Source organism: Ylistrum balloti, unplaced genomic scaffold, assembly GCF_031769215.1.
Source record: "Ylistrum balloti isolate Yb309-2 unplaced genomic scaffold, AGI_CSIRO_Ybal_v1 Utg369882, whole genome shotgun sequence".
Lineage (NCBI taxonomy): Eukaryota > Metazoa > Mollusca > Bivalvia > Pectinida > Pectinidae > Ylistrum > Ylistrum balloti.
In genome coordinates this window covers 947,232-969,237 of record NW_026782019.1, presented here as the reverse complement: position 1 = coordinate 969,237, position 22,006 = coordinate 947,232, and the positions used below count along the sequence as shown (strand labels likewise).

The 22,006-nt window shown below is 35.7% G+C and overlaps 3 protein-coding genes across 3 annotated transcripts; 2 read left to right on the top strand and 1 right to left on the bottom strand.

The window, feature by feature from the left end:
• Window positions 1–410: 410 nt before the first annotated feature.
• LOC132546280 (uncharacterized) lies at window positions 411–2,142 on the top strand. The gene is made up of 2 exons (XM_060209990.1): window positions 411–517; window positions 843–2,142. Exons 1-2 carry the CDS (start codon window positions 411–413, stop codon window positions 2,140–2,142), a joined length of 1,407 nt encoding a protein of 468 aa, XP_060065973.1.
• A 3,662-nt stretch (window positions 2,143–5,804) lies between these two features.
• LOC132546279 (uncharacterized) lies at window positions 5,805–7,368 on the bottom strand. Its single transcript, XM_060209989.1, has 3 exons — window positions 7,338–7,368; window positions 6,880–6,943; window positions 5,805–6,786 (listed from the first exon to the last, which is right to left on the bottom strand). The coding sequence occupies exons 1-3, from the start codon at window positions 7,366–7,368 to the stop codon at window positions 5,805–5,807; spliced, it is 1,077 nt and encodes a 358-aa protein (XP_060065972.1).
• A 9,969-nt stretch (window positions 7,369–17,337) lies between these two features.
• On the top strand, window positions 17,338–19,069 carry LOC132546278 (uncharacterized). The gene is made up of 2 exons (XM_060209988.1): window positions 17,338–17,444; window positions 17,770–19,069. The coding sequence occupies exons 1-2, from the start codon at window positions 17,338–17,340 to the stop codon at window positions 19,067–19,069; spliced, it is 1,407 nt and encodes a 468-aa protein (XP_060065971.1).
• The last annotated feature ends 2,937 nt before the right edge of the window (window positions 19,070–22,006 follow it).

The following is a 22,006-nucleotide window of genomic DNA, read 5'->3' as shown; positions in this document are numbered from 1 at the left end:
AAATGTTCAATTTACAAGATGAAGGATATAAATTGTGTACAATTTTGTTTTAATATTTTTTAATTTATGCACAATTATGCATGCATTCAATTTCATTTATTCAAATCACAATAACTGCTTGATATGATTATTTTTATTATTTTCTTTAAAAAGTGTTTGTATAGTAAATTTTATATTCAAATGATGTTTGCTAAATAAATTAATTGATCTAAAACTGTTCACCTCTCAAAGATCAATTAAAAAACTGATGAACTCAGTTAATAGGACCAAAGCTACAGATGACATGACACTTTGAGGTGAGTATCCTAGCTATTCATGCAGTTTATCTATATAAGCTCCCACATTTTTCACATTGGTATAATTTACTTTGCTATCATTCAACAAATCTTCTAGTGTTTCAATTCCCAATCATGGCTAACGCTCAGTTAAATTTTAAGTTCATTAGAAATAGACTTGGGGGTAACAACTTATCATATAATGGTTACTTGTACAGAATTAGATCATCTCGAGGAGAAAGGTAAATACTGATGTAAAAGTTGTTTTGTAAAAAGAAATATTTTGTTAATTCTATCCTTGAAACAAAAACTCATAAATTGTATCAATGGACTTTTTTGCTCTTATGTATGCAATAAGGAAGAAATAATTAGAGATAAAAAGTAAATTGATGAATAAATAAATAAATGAAAATAATAAATCATATTTTTTATACATCATACTCTTGAAGTCACAGTAAGTGTTGCTTTGAAACACTGATAGATTTTTTTTTCTACATATAAATCTCAAGTGTTGCAAACTATACATTTATGTGAACCAGACATTAATATCTTCTTTTTCTCTTTCAGAACTTACTGGAGATGCACCATTACCAACTGCCTTGCTACAATCAACACCCGCAACAACATCATAGTAGGAGTTGGACGGCAACCACACAATCACCCGGGAGACCATGCAAGCATCGTAGCCAAGGAGATCATGAACTGCATCACTGACCGCTGCCAGAAAGAAATCAGACCAATCCCTACCATCTACAGTGAGGAACTCTGCAAACTGCGTGACAACGAATGGGATGAAGAGACAAGAACCGTTGTAGAGAAGATACCCACCTTCAACTCCAAGAAGTCACAGCTGTACAGAGCCAGACGCAAGCTTACACCAAAGCTACCAACCACTACCCAGGACATTGATCTCGAGGGAAGATGGACGGAAACCAACACTGGAGAGCGCTTCCTACACATTGACGATGGTGACCAGAACAGAATCCTTGTCTTCGCCACATCAGAGGACTTGACTGAGCTCGCCACCGCCGACCGCATCTACTGTGATGGTACTTTCTACACGTGTCCCAACATCTTTCATCAGATCTACACGATACACATTGAGATAGATGGATCCATGTACCCAGTTGTCTACTCTCTTCTACCCGGGAAAAGTCAGCACATCTACACAAGATTCTTCACACTACTCAAGACATTCATGGCAGACAACCACCTACCCATGTCGCCCGACACAGTATTCGTTGACTTTGAGACAGCTGTCCACAACGCAATCCGCACCGTCTTCCCAGGGACCGATATCAAGGGCTGCTTCTTCCACTACACCCAATGCGTCTGGAGAAAGGCACTGATGACTGGACTACAGCTTCCATACCGGGACAACGAAGACATCAGGAGACTGGTTCGCCGTGCAGCAGTCCTACCTCTGGTACCTGAGCAGCAAGTGGAGGATGTCTGGTTTCACGCACTACAGGACATTGAATACGCCGACCTACCAGCTGACGTGACACCATTCACGGACTATGTTGTTGACCAATGGGTGGATGGAGACCGACCAGTTTGGAACCACTACGACAACGATGGACCACGTACCACCAACCACCTAGAAGCCTGGCACGGGAAGCTGAAGAAGATTGTGCAACACGCCCATCCAAACATCTTCGAGATCATCCAGACATTCAAAGACATTCAGGCTACCAACGAAATTGCAAGACTCCAACGACGCGCCGGTGGAACCAGACGACCCCGACCCAAGAGGTACAGAAACATTGACACCCGCCTTGCCCTGCTGAAACAGAGACTGGAGAGCAACACCATAGACATCATTGCGTACGCTGATGCAGCATCTGAGCTTCTTCACTTGGGTTGAAATGTCTTGCCTAGACTTGCTCTGAGCAAAACGAATGACTTTGTACGTTGTGTCATTGTTGCAGATATTTATGTCAGTGCTATATATTCATCATTGAATTAGTGTTATCACTTATCAGTCTTTAGTGTCTCGTATATGCCGTTAGTGCTGTAACATCAATCAGTTTCTAATAGTGTGACATATAAGTGCAGTGTATTTATTAGTATTCATAGTCATGTTGCATATATTTGTCATTTCCTGGTGCTGTATATTTATAAGTTTTTGTAGTAGTGCTGCATATATTTATCATTTCCTAGTGCTGTATATATGTCTTTAGTTATGTGCTGATATGTTGTACATTGATCTTTCTTTAGATCAAAATATTGTACCTTATAGATTTGATTTGAATTTAAAGTTAATTGTAATATTATGATAGAATATATTCATACATGTTGAACTTGATATTTTAGTTGAAGTTACATGTTATTTAAAGGTAATTGTGCTATTATGATAGAATATATTCATAAATATTGGCATCTTTGTGTTCTTTCTTTATATCAAATGTATTTTAAATTTAATCAATTGTAATATTATCATAAGAAAAGTTAATAAATATTGAACTTCATATTGATATCTTAGTTTTCTTTCTGTAAGTTATCACATGTTAATACAGGTAACACAGGTAGATCCACAGGTAAAATATCTCAGGTAAATATAATACATATATGATATAGACTATAATTACCCTCCCTTTGATGTTTCTACCTATTGTTCTAGACATGTATGCGTTCAGGGAACACACCCCCCGGACTACCAACCATCTGGAAGCTTGGCACGGGAAACTGAAGGAAAATGTACTGCATGCCCACCCCAACATCTACACCATCATCCAGACGTTTAAGGACATACAGAACATGAACGACATCAGCCGTGATTCAGAGACGCAGGAGGCACCATTCAACCCCGGAAGAAGAAATACGCCAACACTGACAGACGCCTGGCCACCTTGAAGGACTGTTACCAGACTGGGACAATCGACCTGATGACCTATGCTGATTCAGCATCCGAACTTCTGCATCTTGGATAGAGTGTATTGTGTTTTCTGGACTTATGGATTACTTGATTATTACAGGTTGTAAAAGGACATAATATCTAGATTGTCATACATAGTGCTAATTCAGCTTCATTTAGGGGTTTACTATTTATATTAGATAATAATTTATTTAATGCTAAAATGTGGATAATGTTTCAAAATTATATATGTAATACAAATACAATTTAATAACAGACATCAGTGTATCATTGTGACATACTAAATTTTATTTATCAATTAAATATAATCTTATATGATAATCATTAAAATTATAAATAACAATTTTAAATACTAATAACTAATAACTATTTTGTAATACTTCATATACTACAAAAATGTGTTACATTTATATATGTAAAACAAAAAAACTACCTATTTCCTAATTGATATGTAAGTATCCTATTTACAAGGACAAGTTGACATTCTTAGTTGAAACAGACTATAACTTTGACATCAGAGGATTCCTTTCATAAACACCCTCCTTTCAAGTTGGCAGAGTTGGTGTTCGGGGAATGAGCCATATAAACATCTTGTGGATAGTGTCACCTTACCTTTTGATCTTACTAAATATATTCCAAACAAATCTAGAACTTGTCTCACTAAGATACGTCTGTCGGCACATTGTTTAGCTATTGAATCTGGTCGATATGATGATATCCCAAGACAAAGACGTTTTAGTAATATATGTAATACCGGACAGGTGGAGGATGAGTATCATTTTATTTTTTGGATGCAACAGGTATAGAGATTTAAGGGAAAAGTATATCAAACGTTATTACTGGAATAGGCCATCTGTTTTTAAATTAATTCATTTATTGAGAGTTGAAAGTATTAAGGAATTGTGTTCTCGAGGAAAGTTTATATATGAGGCAACTAAGTTAAGAAATCATACATAATTAAATATTAAGTAATAGTAACATAAAATATTAAGTATGAAATACAGGGATATTATATGTCATTCTCTATATATATGTATGTATGATAGTTTAAGTTTGATAAACATATTTTATTGCCAGCAAACCAGCAAACGGATCGGGCACAAGTTATTACAACATTATTTATAGGCCGAAGGACTAAGGTAATAAAAGAATTGAATTGAATACCTGTAAATTATTTACCTGTATGTACCTTGGCAATGTACAACAGGTGTGTACACGGTGTGTCCCCTGAACGCCAACATTTCTAAAACAATAGGTTCAGAGATCAAAGGGACAGCAATCATAGTCTCTATCATTATAAACATCTTGTTATCTAGTCATATGTACAGACTAATGTATTCTCTTCATGAAGCTGGACAAATTCAGTTCAAATGGATCAATTATGTTAAAGGTATTTTAGACAGTGTCGGACTTCGTTTTGTCTGGGTACATCAGAAATCATGCATACCCAATGATAACTATTTAAAGAATAAAGTGAAACAAACATTACACGATCAGTTTATTTAAAATTGGTTTCAGCAGTTGGAAACTTCAACACGAGGACAAACATACAGTATGTTTAAAATCATTTCGAAATTGAAGATTATTTAAAACGTCTAAATGAGAAAGAGTGGAAAGTAATATGTAAATTCAGAACTTCCAATATAAAACTTCCTGTTGAAACAGGAAGATGGACAGGAGTCCAGCGAGAGAACAGAATTTGTCCATTATGTGACACTGGTATAGGTGATGAATTCCATATTTTGTTTATTTGTAATAATGAAAATGTACTACAGTTAAGACGTAAATTCATCCCGCCCTACTTCTATACGAATCCAAACGATTATAAAATGAATAGAATGTTTACAATATTTAACAAACAGTTGTTAATTAATGAAAGCCTATTTGTCCGAAAATTATCAAACCTGCTATGATTTCGTTATGTAAAAATTAAGTAATATTAAGCATACTTCGTATATTAGCCAATATTGATTGTAATAGTTTTTTGTATCGATTTGGAACAATTGTCCATTAACCCAATGAACTGTATACAATATATTATGTCTATCATCGCTCCTTAAATTTTGTAAAATTGAATTGTAATAACCTCTTGTTACACATACATGTGTCTGAGTGAATAAAGAAACCTTGAAACCTTGTTTTACCTGAGATTTTTACCTGTGTTTTACCTGTAAAACTTCTATAGTCTAGTATAACAAGTATAGAATATATAGTATATAGTATATAAACAAGTCTTAGAAACATTTCATTACTTTTATTATTATTATTATTTATTTTTACATATATATTTATATAAACTTACATAATTTTACTCCATTTATTTTACACAAACACTATTTTCATACTATATATAAGTATGAAGCACTAGTTTCATACTTATATATTTCGTACAAACAATTTATAAACTTACATAATTTTACAAATATTTACATTCACACATTATTTTTTACGTACCTATTTTATGGCTTTTATTTGAGATAAATGAAGTTTCAAGTACTTGTAGCTATGAATACTATCTCAGTAATATACAAATATACAAATATTTCAATTTACATTCACACATGATTTTTTCACACAAACACTACAGTACTTTTATACATACATATTTCATATATGTTTATCGGTAATACACAATTAGTTACAATCACTGTTCATAAAACTATCCAAGATGCAGTAACTCTGATGCAGCGTCGGCGTAGGTCATGATGTCGATTATGTTGTTCTCGTATCTCGATGTTCTGATATTTCCTGGAACGAGGTCTTTGGGTTCCTGCTGCTTGGCGTTGTAGTCTTGTGATGTCGTTGGCTGTTTGGATGTCCTTGAAAATCTGGATGATGGCATAGATATTTGAACGGGCGTGTTGCACCATTCTCTTCAGCTTCCCATGCCAGGCCTCTAAGTGGTTGGTGGTGCTGGGTCCTTCTGTCTCGTAGTGATTCCAAATTGTACGGTCTCCATCTATCCACTGGTCCACGACGTAGTCTGTAAAGGGTGTCACATCTGCTGGTAGGTCGGCGTCCTCAATGTCCTCTAATGCGTTGAACCACACATCCTCTATCTTCTGTCGGGGAACTAGGGGCAACACTGCTGCACGGCGAACAAGTCTCCTGGTGTCGTCGTTGTCTCGGTAAGGAAGTTGTAGTCCGGTAGTCTGTGCCTTTCTCCATATACACTGGGTAAAGTGAAAGAAGCAGCCCTTGATTTCGGTTCCAGGAAAGACGGTGCGGATGGCATTGTGGACGGCTGTCTCAAAGTCGACGAAGACGGTAGCTGGTGTCATTGGAAGGTGGAGGTCTGCCATAGCTGTCTTTAGTAACGTGAAGAATCTTGTGTAGATCGTCTGACTTTTTCCGGGTAAGAGGGCGTAGATTACTGGGAACATGGATCCGTCAATCTCGATGTGGATGCTGTATATTTGGTGGAAAAGGCTTGGGCAAGTGTAGAAGGTCCCGTCGCAGAAAATCCTGTCGGCAGTTGCTAGGTTGGTCAGGTTGTCTGTGGTCGCAAAGGCTAGGATCCGGGATATGTCTCCATCATCAATGAAAAGGAAGCTGTCTCCGGTAGCAGTTTTATGTGTCACGTAGGCTGTTGAGTTCCTCTTGGTAAATGCTTGGGATGGGTCTGACCTCTTTCTGGCAACGGGTAGTGATGCTGGACATTATCTCTCTGGCAACGACGGTGGCGTGGTCTCCTGGGTGGGTGTGTTGATGTTGTCCATGTCTTACGATGATGTTGTTCCTGGTAGCGATAGTAGCTGGGCAGTTGGCGATGGTGCACCTCCAGTAAGTCCTTAATAAAAGAAAAAAAAATATAATGAGTACATTTTTGTAATCATTATTTCCATACATGTTATAAATTATTATTACCTTTAACAAATTATTTTTACAATATATATTTTACTGGGAATTTATTAATAAGTTTCAAATTGTTCACAAATTTTAAAGTGCAACATTATAAAATATTATGATATTATACATATTTTCATTACCTTTCCCCTCGAGAAAATTTTACTCTATAAATATAGCCTTGACAAGTCAAGTTTTGACCTCCTACTCTGCTTCTAACAAATCTAAAATCCAACTGAGCATTAGCCATTTGAATAGTAGCAGAAGAAAATGAGTTGTGATGTAAAGCAGGATATTTGCGAACATTTATACAATTTTGTGTCAGCTTGGATACTCACCTCTATCTGCCAAGCAGGAATAGCTTGCCATAATTAACAGTTTTTGTCGCTGCATTTCAATTAGATGAGGCATATGGTTAATTGTAATAGTGTTCACATCTTTGGATAACAGTTCACATTAGCACTATGTGATTAACAATAATTTAATTCTCTTTAATAATGTATATAATGATATTGTAATTTAAATAGATTTTAAAAATTCCAATAAATATCACGGAGGCAAACAACACTTTTCTATATAATCTTTATTTTTTTATAATTTTTAGTTTTCATTAATATTTTGTTAATTTTGAAAAAAATCTACATATACATATATATAGCAAATTTTTATTTATTTATTACTATCTAAAATGGGTACCTGTACCGGTAGAATACAGGTAAAAAAACTCAGGTAACTTAGCCTTACTTCAAGGAAATAGACTATAATTGCCCTGCACACTTTGTTGTTTTAAAATGTTGGCGTTCAGGGAATCCGTCTCGTACATATAGACGTGGTGGTGAAAGCGCACACCGTGTTGATATCGCATGACATTTAATGTCTTACTGTTATTCTTTATGTGCAGCATGACTAGATCGATTTTTGCATTTAATAGGTTCCAAGTAAAATATTGTATTACATGATAGAAACTGTATGATTATCCTGAAGTTTATATTATATATAATTATCACAGATTGTTAAAATAATATGTGAATTAATTGGCTGTCCCTATTCCCTGGGCTCTTAGCCCGGGGGTTAAAACTGTTTAGATCCCGACCCTCTAACTAGATATACATTTGTGGGTAATGGGGAGACAAACACGTATGACTTTAGATTTTATCCTGTGACCAGCCCTAGTCCCTGGGCTCTTAGCCCGGGGGTTAAAACTGCCAAGATCCCGACCCTGTAACTAGATATACATTTTTTGGTAGTATGGAGACAAACAAACATGGCTTCACATTTCATCCTGGAAAAGGACCTCGGAACAATATAACACATATTTCTTGTCATATCAAAAATGACCCTGGTTCCATATTCAACGTAAAAGACGGACCCAGAAACATTAAAACAGATATTCCTTTGTTATAGAACATACAAAAAGTATAAAAACTCGGTTCTACATTCAACATAAAAAAAGGATCCCAGAAAGTAATAGCGCAAACTCCTTGCTATATCATAAATAATGGTCCAGGTTCTGTATTTAACATTAAAAATGGACACAAGAACATTATGACCCACATTCTTTGCTATATATAACATTTGCATTGACAGGTGCATGGACTACATGTACATCTTACATGGTAGCATACATAAAATATGGCGATGTAATTTGAATAATGTCTATACAAGCAAACGCAATACTTTGAACCTGACTAACATCCAAAAATAGGTTTTAAGTAGTGTGACGTGGTCGTATTAAAGAAAATGGAAATCCATACTAAATATAGACACGTGTAGTGATATAGCTGTAGATCTATATAGACATCGAGAGTAGCATGTTACAAAAGCAAAGGATAAGGACAAGGAAAGGATTTTCAGTATCGAAGAGAAAAAACTATATATATTTCCTTCATCTAAATGCTTGAAAAATATCATAGTATTCCCTTCGTCACATTGATATTATAATATATCTAGTTTTAAAGTGTCTCCTTCATCACCTTTATATTGTAACATCTAAAGTTACCATAGTGTCTCCTTCATCACCTTTATATTGTAACATCTAAAGTTACCATGGTGTCTCCTTCTTCACCTCTATATCATAATATCTAAAGTTACCATAGTGCCTCATTCATCACATTTATATTCTAGTATCGAAAGTTACCATATTGTCTCCTTCATCAATTTTATATGCAGTATTTAAAATTACCATATTGTCTCCTTCATCACATTTATATTGTAGTATCTAAAGTTATCATAGTGTCTCCTTCATCACCTTTATATTGTAGTATCTAAAATTACCATATTGTATCCTTCATCATCTTTACATTGTAGTACCTAAAGTTACCATATTGTCTCCTTCATCACCTATATATTGTAGTTCCGAAAGTTACCATAGTGTCTCGTTCATCAGCTTTATATTGTGGTATCTAAAATTACCATGGTGTCTTCCTCATCACCTTTATAATGTAGTATCGAAAGTTACCATAGTGTCTCCTTCATCACCTTTATATTGCAGTATCTAAAGTTACCATAGGGTTTCTTTCATTGACTTTATATTGCAGTATCTAAAGTTACCACAGTGTCTCCTTCATCACCTTTATATTGCAGTATCTAAAGTTACCATGGTGTCCCCCTCACAACCTTTATATTGCCGTATCTAAAGTTAACACTGTCACGGTCGCATATGTAACTTCATGTATTTTATTAGTATTTTGTCGTTTTCTATGAGTAGTACGTGCCGATTGTTCAGGTAAGTTCTATAATACGAGAGAGGTTCCGAGGGGAGAATACATTTGAAACATGGCGTCAATGCAGTGATTGTTTTCGGTATGGAGTTATGTACAGTCTCCGTAGGCCACACATGTATAAGAAACACAGATAGTTGACTGTGGTGAGTATTGAAACCATATTTGAACATTGTCCAGATTTGTTGACTGGTTTTTACCTGTATTGACCTGATGATTATCGGAACATTCCCAGATAGTGCAATACACTCAAGCGTAACTGAGTTGTAATTGTGCATGTGTATATTTCGTATATGGTTGATTTAGGCGTGCTGTAAGCGTTATGCATTGGTGTTATGAGTAAAATAATAGTATAACTGTATTGTATTAATGATCTTACACCTATATTTAGCATTTGTCTAGTGTTGTTTAATATGTAATTTATCAGTAGGTATGGAGGCCCGTAGGTTGCACATGCAGGGGTTGTTTGGATATTGTAGACCACAAGACTTCTTATTTGCTATTTCGTTAAATTATATTGCTGTCTATATTGTCCTTAGTAACTACTTTATGTCCTAGATTACCTGTTTATGCTAAATAATATGTATTATTATTAAATTCTATACGTCAGTTGACTAGGTTATAAAGTATGGAAGCGCGTGAGTGAAATGTGAATATGGTAGTTATAGTCCCAGTTATGGTATTTTCGTCAGGAATTCTATATCTTATGTCGTGTTTTCGTCTTTTTATTAGTTTTACCCCTGTATTTGAGAGGGCGTAACCAGACCCGCCGTTACACGATATTGCTATGACTACGACAAAGTCATTGTTGTGTAGTTCTGTGGCGGATGTTTCCCCTTCGTCCAGAGTTATCGTCACTCGGAGATCAGGCCAACTAAGTTGACGTATTCTACATGTATGTGTTGAAGAGATCGCTCCATATACACCGATGTGTTTGGTGTCACCAGTTGATGGTGTGTTGCCTTGTTTGAGCAATTCAGGGCTTCACTTGATTTTGCCTGGGCTAGCCGTAGTATGTGGCGTTATTTGGTTACTTGACAGACTCATGTACTCATAGCTGGCGTGTGGTAAACGATCCTGTATTTTATATGTTTTTTTTTAAGTAGTATGGGAGTTGTGCGATTTGTGCACGTCTCCATATCTGACAAATTTCTTTCGACCAATGGCGTTTTCCCTCATTCACCTTCTAAATTTCAACGATTTAGGCCCATAGCATGACCGACAAGTCCAAGAAGGATGAAACAACTGTACGACACAACTTAATGTATTATAAGACTATACTGTTTCTTATTCTTAACCTGTATTGAAAGGTGATATTTACTTTTGTATCTGTTGTTTAATTCAATGATGACATATTGAAGTCAACTTGCAGGTATCAACCTACTTCAATGTCAACGAAATTTTAATGGAAAATGATACAAAATGTAAGAACAAACTATATTACAATCAGTTCACCCATCATTTGGAAAACTGGGAATCCCCACATACTGTTATCTCCATTATACAAATTATCTAAACGTTATTTAGTAAATGACTCACACGTGTAACTTTTTCAATTTGCTATGATAGAATATCGTATCTCCCACAAAGAACCAAGAGCTGTTTGAGAACAGGATATCTCGCCTAATTGTGGCGTATCGCCTGCAATTCCCAACCGACATTCAATATCAATGAATTATATGAATTTACTCAATCCTGGTGATTTCCAGTCATACCAGAAATGCGGTTGTGCATTCTACTTCCATTTCATACCAAATGAGTAATTTTTTCACGTATCTGTATGACTTCCTGGATAATTAATTGAACTTCAAATGTTATTCAACACTTCATACAAAGCTGTACTGATCAAACATATACCCCAGTAAGTAACCAACATGTCAGAATTCATGTCAAAACTATGCTCAAATCAAATCCCGCCATCTTAATACAAATAAGGAATTGTAGTCTTGAAATTTCTCCCAATCTGTAGCAATTACAGGCATCCGCGAAGATTGTATAAAAGACACACAAGTGAATAACACCTTTTAGTACAATTTGAGAATTATACACAGCACCGTCTAATCGCATCGCACTGTTGCTTCGTCCTTGTAAAATTCATCAGTGACACTAAGGGCCTACATTTTAAAACTAGGGGAGATTGAGGAAAATAAGAAATGAATGGCCAAAATCTAGATGTGTTTGTGCCCAAGCTCCATATATTTTACAATTTTCAAATGTCTGATATTTTCAGAACTTCAAGTACACGTGTATTCTGAACCGTGTCACCATTCTAATGAATCTAAGTATACAAGATGCAGTAAACACCGAGACTAAAATTCTACCAGCAGTGTCTACTACCTACAATATAAACGATTACAAAAGACACACAAGTGAACTGCACCTTTCAGTGCAAAGGTAGAATTAGATACAATAAAGTAAAATAATTACCACCATACAATAGTTTCATTCTTTGAATTTACTGATATGTTAAATCGTTTTATAACTTGCAGTAAAACAGTAAGCTTAATGTCAGCACCAGCGCCATCATTCTCCCTGGTCTTAGAACAGACAGAGCCGAGTACTAATGAGTGATTATTTTAGAAAAAAAAATCCGTAAACAGCCCAATAAAGCACATGAGGTGACCTGTGACCTAACTGGTATTTCGTATGGAGACAAATGCTTTGTAACTCTGCTCTGTCCACCATTACCATTACAGAACTGTTTCCATTGCAGTAAAGTGATCTAACATAACGACAGTAGAGGGAGAAGGATTTTTGACACACCTGATCGTCCGAGTGATCGATGTCCTCAGAATTCGATATTTCTTCAATGTCGACATGATATTGTTTGCGGTTATCCGGAGGTGTCGTGGTGGAGGGTGGACGAGCATGAAAATCTTCACTGTAAACAGTGGTCACAAGACTCGCCATTAGTAATATATTAAACATCTGTGTGATAAATAAAAAAAAGTCTTTAATTCAACAAAAATACAGTCAACGTGAGTATATGTCTATATGTAGCGATGGAAGATATACAGATAAGTAACAGGACAGTGTAAAAACTTAGAACATATACTGAATTGCCGCAACTTGGGTTCGAAAATAAGGAACCTCAATTAAGAGGCCACCTCTCTATAAAGGTCACTTTCATAATTTCCCAACAGTGGCCGTTTAATACAGTTTAGACTGTATATAAATCGTACGATTAACAACATTACACTGGACGGGAAATTTCCCGCAACAGCCGAGGTCATATATGTAAACGGAAGACAACACTAAACACGAGAGATATCACTACAGCTAGATTACAATCAGTAGATTATGTTAGTACAACAACCATGTTCGAGGAAATCTGTGATTGTGGCAATTTTTTCATTACACAACGAGAAGTCTGCTTTATAGTTTTTTTTTTAAAAAAACATTTTTAGTACTAACATGGTCAAGGTTGAGTTTAAATATAAACTTTATTAATTTTACAACGATTGCGAAACAAGTTGTTCCAACTTATACTAATCACTCGTGTTGGCCCGGATGTAAGCGCGCGAGGGTATTATTGTGTAAGGAAACCGGAGTACCCGGGGAAAACCCATATGGTCGGGGCAGGTGACCCCTTACCTTTTCACGTCCGTTCCAGGAACGAACCCCGGAGGTTCCGTTTAAAAGCATCCTATTAGATATTCAGTAGACAGCTTTCATGGTCTCAGTTTGCATTAATTGGATTTATTCCCTGGAATCATAAACCAAATGATATAATTATGAATATTGATTCTCATGACATTGTTATATGTTAATTCCTGGAACTGTTTGGTGTCAATATATGTTATATCAACTATCTCTATGGAATTGCCCTCCGCCATCTTGAACATTTAATATGATTTAAATAATTATGTATCATTGCTACTTATATGCTGTTATTGCATTTGGAAATAAAACAATTCAATTCAAATCCTAGTTCCCAGATATTAGAATCAATCAAAGTAATCATCCACGGTTCAATGCACATGAATGGATTTTTCAGGTCCGAATCTGAGTCCCAAGAAAGCAATAGGAAACATCCGAGTTACCGGACATAGTATGTAAATCAGTCCAATAAACACACGCTTCTACAAAGCTTTTAATGAGACAAAACAGCAACTTTCATATTTAGATTTATGCAAACATTCGTAAACAATCCAAAAACCATTGATTTAACCTTTCATTCACATTCAATAAAATATTGATTTATCGGTCATAGTGCACCACGTGGTTAGAGCGTTGGCCTACGTAACCTCAGGCGACATTCTGATGGGCGTGGTTCGACTTTCCCTACTCGTTGCAGATTGTGATTCTCATAAAGCTGTGAAACGGACTTGTGTGTACTGACATGGTTGTGCTTTACCTTTATTGCCCTAAATGTCATTAAATGTCGGGGGTCTCCTGTATGTTGTTCAGTGAGGTAGCCACCAGGTACTACAATGACCCTGGCTGTTCACGGGACGATAAATCCAACAGACAAATCAAGCTAACAAAAACCTATAAACATACGTAGCCTCTACACAACGGGTGCAAGATATATTTCACAATTTTGTAAAAAAAAAAATTGTTAAAAAGAGTATAGTTATCATGGGTGTATAATTATAGTGCACCTATTTATGTATTACAATGTATTGCACTTTGTGACTTGTAGTTGAACACATACACACATACTTACATGTGTGTTATAATAAACGGTCTATATATATCTAATTACAATAGGAATTCTCCGTTATTGTCTGGATTGTTTTTATTACCTACTGATCAAATTGATCGATTTTAATTGATAAGCAGCTTCTGGAATAATGCTTTATAGAAGTAAATTGCAACATTAAAAAAATAAAAGAAATGATAAATATAGATATAAATACACTGCTTGTAATGTGCTGCGAACATTGGAAACACTTCCGCTAATAAGACCGTTCTATATATATTTTTTTTCGTCATATAGTTTCCGTGTATAATTATGTACAGTTTTCAAATAAAGCTGTAAATTAAACACACGGAATCAACAAGACATTGTACACCCTAATTACGATATTTTACTATGTAAACAAGTGATAGAATGTTTAGCGTGGTAAAACATTGATTTAAATAAATAGCCTTATGGAAACAAACCTTTCCGACAGCAGGGTTTGTACTCCGTCGTACCAAGGTAACCGCCCAAGTACCATGTACATTTAGTTTCGTTTTGATAATGATATATCATTTTAAAAGTACACTACTACCATAGTGCTTCCGTTATAGGTGTATTGCATTATAGTCTGTTCTACTATAGTACCTCTGTAGTACTGGTTTTCCTAGTATGTGCGTATTCACCTACTCCCGCGCGGCAACCTAATGAACCACGCATGTCTCACTTTTTGCGATGAACTCTACATCCCGAAACGACATACGGCACAATCCATATTAGGATAGTGTGGAAGGTATCTCCAATAATTTAGAAAGATATTCAGACAAATGGAAACTAACTGTTAATACAGAAAAAAAACCAAAAGTGGTTGTTTTCCGAAAAGGCGGAATTGTAAACTGTAATGAGAAATGGACATACTATGGTGAGATCTTGATATTGTAAATGAATTCACATATTTAGGGATTCAATTAAAATTTAATGATAAATTTATTAATATCCAAAACCAGCTATCTATCCAGGGACGTAAAGCAATGTTTGCACGTTTTACAAAATGTAATAACATGAACTTGAATGTTAAAACTATGCTTCATCTGTCCGATACCTATGTTGGAAGTATTTTAAGTTATGGTTGTGAAGTATGGGGAGCGTCCAAGGCAAACGACACTGAAAAGGTTCACAGTCATTTTTGTAAAAGAATATTACATGTTAAAAAATCTACCTCTAATTCAATGGTATATTGCGAGCTAGGTCGTTTCCCACTTGAATATTACAGAAAATATAGAATGATAAAGTTCTGGTTTAAATTAATTACTACCGATGGTTTAAATTAATTAATGCGCTCTCTGAAATTGTATTTTAAATCGTGCATATGATTTTTTAAGAATTTGTAACACAAAGAAATGTTTTAACTGGGTTACTTTTATAAAAACAATGAACTTTTGTATACTTGGCTTCGGATATGTATATGGGTAAACCAAGAAATGTATGCATAATTATGCATTAAAAAATAAAGGACATATATTTTGCCTGTAATAAAGCAGAGAATTTTTTATCAAGCCCCGAACACCAACTCTGTATAGGACAACATGTTTACATAGGAGGTCAACTGCGATGATAGTGGATTAAAGGCAGTTTTGGAATTGTAGTACAGGTAACTTGCACAGGTAAATTCTGATAACTGTTCAGAAAACAGGTAAATTATATGAAATTGTATTTTAAATCGTTAAGTTCTTTTCTGATAACTGTTCAGAAAACCTTCTTCTGTGACGGAACTTTCTACACCTGTCCAGTTTTGGAATTGTAGTACAATGTTTCATCAGATTTACAGCGTCCATGTACAGAATGAAGGCATCATGACACCAGTCGTATACGCATTACTTCCCGGAAAGAGCCAGGCAATCTACAGCCGTTTCTTCACCCTTCTCCAGGATCACATGGCACACTTCGACATTCCATTCCGACCCACTACAGCCTTCGTCGATTTTGTGGTAGCTGCACACAACGCCATCCGACATGTTTTCCACGGTATCACCATTAAGGGATGTTTTTTCCACTTCACCCAGTGCATTTGGCGAAAGGCCCAGTCTACCGGACTCCAGACACTGTACCGTGACAACGACGACGTCAAGCTACTTGTACGACGAGCTGCTGTTCTACCACTGATCCCCTTAGACCGCATCGAGGACGTCTGGTTCCAAACCCTCCAAGAAGCTGATGATGTTGACATTCCACATCCCGTGTTGCCATTCACCGATATCGTCACGGAGCAATGGATAGAGGGAGATCGTACCACCTGGAACCACTTCTCAACCGAGGGACCCCGGACGGCTGTATTCCCGAACGCATACATTTTAAAAACATGTCTTGGGTGATATGTTTACACAGTGATTATAGTCTGTTTCCTTGTGTAGGTAGTTATATTTACCTGTACAAGTTACCTGTATTTACCTGTGAGTGTACAGGCATCCTGATTTTAGGTTGGGAAATTACATATAGTGTATAATAGACTTATTTAAAGTAAAAAAAAAAGAAGAAATTACAATTGTATGGATTATATATATAAACTTTAAACAAATTATTTAAGAAATGTTCAATTTACAAGATGAAGGATATAAATTGTGTACAATTTTGTTTTAATATTTTTTAATTTATGCACAATTATGCATGCATTCAATTTCATTTATTCAAATCACAATAACTGCTTGATATGATTATTTTGATTATTTTCTTTAAAAAGTGTTTGTATAGTAAATTTTATATTCAAATGATGTTTGCTAAATAAATTAATTGATCTAAAACTGTTCACCTCTCAAAGATCAATTAAAAAACTGATGAACTCAGTTAATAGGACCAAAGCTACAGATGACATGACACTTTGAGGTGAGTATCCTAGCTATTCATGCAGTTTATCTATATAAGCTCCCACATTTTTCACATTGGTATAATTTACTTTGCTATCATTCAACAAATCTTCTAGTGTTTCAATTCCCAATCATGGCTAACGCTCAGTTAAATTTTAAGTTCATTAGAAATAGACTTGGGGGTAACAACTTATCATATAATGGTTACTTGTACAGAATTAGATCATCTCGAGGAGAAAGGTAAATACTGATGTAAAAGTTGTTTTGTAAAAAGAAATATTTTGTTAATTCTATCCTTGAAACAAAAACTCATAAATTGTATCAATGGACTTTTTTGCTCTTATGTATGCAATAAGGAAGAAATAATTAGAGATAAAAAGTAAATTGATGAATAAATAAATAAATGAAAATAATAAATCATATTTTTTATACATCATACTCTTGAAGTCACAGTAAGTGTTGCTTTGAAACACTGATAGATTTTTTTTTCTACATATAAATCTCAAGTGTTGCAAACTATACATTTATGTGAACCAGACATTAATATCTTCTTTTTCTCTTTCAGAACTTACTGGAGATGCACCATTACCAACTGCCTTGCTACAATCAACACCCGCAACAACATCATAGTAGGAGTTGGACGGCAACCACACAATCACCCGGGAGACCATGCAAGCATCGTAGCCAAGGAGATCATGAACTGCATCACTGACCGCTGCCAGAAAGAAATCAGACCAATCCCTACCATCTACAGTGAGGAACTCTGCAAACTGCGTGACAACGAATGGGATGAAGAGACAAGAACCGTTGTAGAGAAGATACCCACCTTCAACTCCAAGAAGTCACAGCTGTACAGAGCCAGACGCAAGCTTACACCAAAGCTACCAACCACTACCCAGGACATTGATCTCGAGGGAAGATGGACGGAAACCAACACTGGAGAGCGCTTCCTACACATTGACGATGGTGACCAGAACAGAATCCTTGTCTTCGCCACATCAGAGGACTTGACTGAGCTCGCCACCGCCGACCGCATCTACTGTGATGGTACTTTCTACACGTGTCCCAACATCTTTCATCAGATCTACACGATACACATTGAGATAGATGGATCCATGTACCCAGTTGTCTACTCTCTTCTACCCGGGAAAAGTCAGCACATCTACACAAGATTCTTCACACTACTCAAGACATTCATGGCAGACAACCACCTACCCATGTCGCCCGACACAGTATTCGTTGACTTTGAGACAGCTGTCCACAACGCAATCCGCACCGTCTTCCCAGGGACCGATATCAAGGGCTGCTTCTTCCACTACACCCAATGCGTCTGGAGAAAGGCACTGATGACTGGACTACAGCTTCCATACCGGGACAACGAAGACATCAGGAGACTGGTTCGCCGTGCAGCAGTCCTACCTCTGGTACCTGAGCAGCAAGTGGAGGATGTCTGGTTTCACGCACTACAGGACATTGAATACGCCGACCTACCAGCTGACGTGACACCATTCACGGACTATGTTGTTGACCAATGGGTGGATGGAGACCGACCAGTTTGGAACCACTACGACAACGATGGACCACGTACCACCAACCACCTAGAAGCCTGGCACGGGAAGCTGAAGAAGATTGTGCAACACGCCCATCCAAACATCTTCGAGATCATCCAGACATTCAAAGACATTCAGGCTACCAACGAAATTGCAAGACTCCAACGACGCGCCGGTGGAACCAGACGACCCCGACCCAAGAGGTACAGAAACATTGACACCCGCCTTGCCCTGCTGAAACAGAGACTGGAGAGCAACACCATAGACATCATTGCGTACGCTGATGCAGCATCTGAGCTTCTTCACTTGGGTTGAAATGTCTTGCCTAGACTTGCTCTGAGCAAAACGAATGACTTTGTACGTTGTGTCATTGTTGCAGATATTTATGTCAGTGCTATATATTCATCATTGAATTAGTGTTATCACTTATCAGTCTTTAGTGTCTCGTATATGCCGTTAGTGCTGTAACATCAATCAGTTTCTAATAGTGTGACATATAAGTGCAGTGTATTTATTAGTATTCATAGTCATGTTGCATATATTTGTCATTTCCTGGTGCTGTATATTTATAAGTTTTTGTAGTAGTGCTGCATATATTTATCATTTCCTAGTGCTGTATATATGTCTTTAGTTATGTGCTGATATGTTGTACATTGATCTTTCTTTAGATCAAAATATTGTACCTTATAGATTTGATTTGAATTTAAAGTTAATTGTAATATTATGATAAAATATATTCATACATGTTGAACTTGATATTTTAGTTGAAGTTACATGTTATTTAAAGGTAATTGTGCTATTATGATAGAATATATTCATAAATATTGGCATCTTTGTGTTCTTTCTTTATATTAAATGTATTTTAAATTTAATCAATTGTAATATTATCATAAGAAAAGTTAATAAATATTGAACTTCATATTGATATCTTAGTTTTCTTTCTGCAAGTTATCACATGTTAATACAGGTAACACTGGTAGATCCACAGGTAAAATATCTCAGGTAAATATAATACATATATGATATAGACTATAATTACCCTCCCTTTGATGTTTCTACCTATTGTTCTAGACATGTATGCGTTCAGGGAACACACCCCCCGGACTACCAACCATCTGGAAGCTTGGCACTGGAAACTGAAGGAAAATGTACTGCATGCCCACCCCAACATCTACACCATCATCCAGACGTTTAAGGACATACAGAACATGAACGACATCAGCCGGATTCAGAGACGCAGGAGGCACCATTCAACCCCGGAAGAAGAAATACGCCAACACTGACAGACGCCTGGCCACCTTGAAGGACCGTTACCAGACTGGGATAATCGACCTGATGACCTATGCTGATTCAGCATCCGAGCTTCTGCATCTTGGATAGAGTGTATTGTGTTTTCTGGACTTATGGATTACTTGATTATTACAGGTTGTAAAAGGACATAATATCTAGATTGTCATACATAGTGCTAATTCAGCTTCATTTAGGGGTTTACTATTTATATTAGATAATAATTTATTTAATGCTAAAATGTGGATAATGTTTCAAAATTATATATGTAATACAAATACAATTTAATAACAGACATCAGTGTATCATTGTGACATACTAAATTTTATTTATCAATTAAATATAATCTTATATGATAATCATTAAAATTATAAATAACAATTTTAAATACTAATAACTAATAACTATTTTGTAATACTTCATATACTACAAAAATGTGTTACATTTATATATGTAAAACAAAAAAAAAAAAAAAAAACTTTACCTATTTCCTTATTGATATGTAAGTATCCTATTTACAAGGACAAGTTGACATTCTTAGTTGAAACAGACTATAACTTTGACATCAGATGATTCCTTTCATAAACACCCTCCTTTCAAGTTGGCAGAGTTGGTGTTCGGGGAATGAGCCATATAAACATCTTGTGGATAGTGTCACCTTACCTTTTGATCTTACTAAATATATTCCAAACAAATCTAGAACTTGTCTCACTAAGATACGTCTGTCGGCACATTGTTTAGCTATTGAATCTGGTCGATATGATAATACCCCAAGACAAAGACGTTTTTGTAATATGTGTAATACCGGACAGGTGGAGGATGAGTATCATTTTATTTTTTGGATGCAACAGGTATAGAGATTTAAGGGAAAAGTATATCAAACGTTATTACTGGAATAGGCCATCTGTTTTTAAATTAATTCATTTATTGAGAGTTGAAAGTATTAAGGAATTGTGTTCTCGAGGAAAGTTTATATATGAGGCAACTAAGTTAAGAAATCATACATAATTAGATATTAAGTAATAGTAACATAAAATATTAAGTATGAAATACAGGGATATTATATGTCATTCTCTATATATATGTATGTATGATAGTTTAAGTTTGATAAACATATTTTATTGCCAGCAAACCAGCAAACGGATCGGGCACAAGTTATTACAACATTATTTATAGGCCGAAGGACTAAGGTAATAAAAGAATTGAATTGAATACCTGTAAATTATTTACCTGTATGTACCTTGGCAATGTACAACAGGTGTGTACACGGTGTGTCCCCTGAACGCCAACATTTCTAAAACAATAGGTTCAGAGATCAAAGGGACAGCAATCATAGTCTCTATCATTATAAACATCTTGTTATCTAGTCATATGTACAGACTAATGTATTCTCTTCATGAAGCTGGACAAATTCAGTTCAAATGGATCAATTATGTTAAAGGTATTTTAGACAGTGTCGGACTTCGTTTTGTCTGGGTACATCAGAAATCATGCATACCCAATGATAACTATTTAAAGAATAAAGTGAAACAAACATTACACGATCAGTTTATTCAAAATTGGTTTCAGCAGTTGGAAACTTCAACACGAGGACAAACATACAGTATATTTAAAATCATTTCGGAATTGAAGATTATTTAAAACGTCTAAATGAGAAAGAGTGGAAAGTAATATGTAAATTCAGAACTTCCAATATAAAACTTCCTGTTGAAACAGGAAGATGGACAGGAGTCCAGCGAGAGAACAGAATTTGTCCATTATGTGACACTGGTATAGGTGATGAATTCCATTTTTTGTTTATTTGTAATAATGATAATGTACTACAGTTAAGACGTAAATTCATCCCGCCCTACTTCTATACGAATCCAAACTATTATAAAATGAATAGAATGTTTACAATATTTAACAAACAGTTGTTAATTAATGTAAGCCTATTTGTCCGAAAATTATCAAACCTGTTATGAT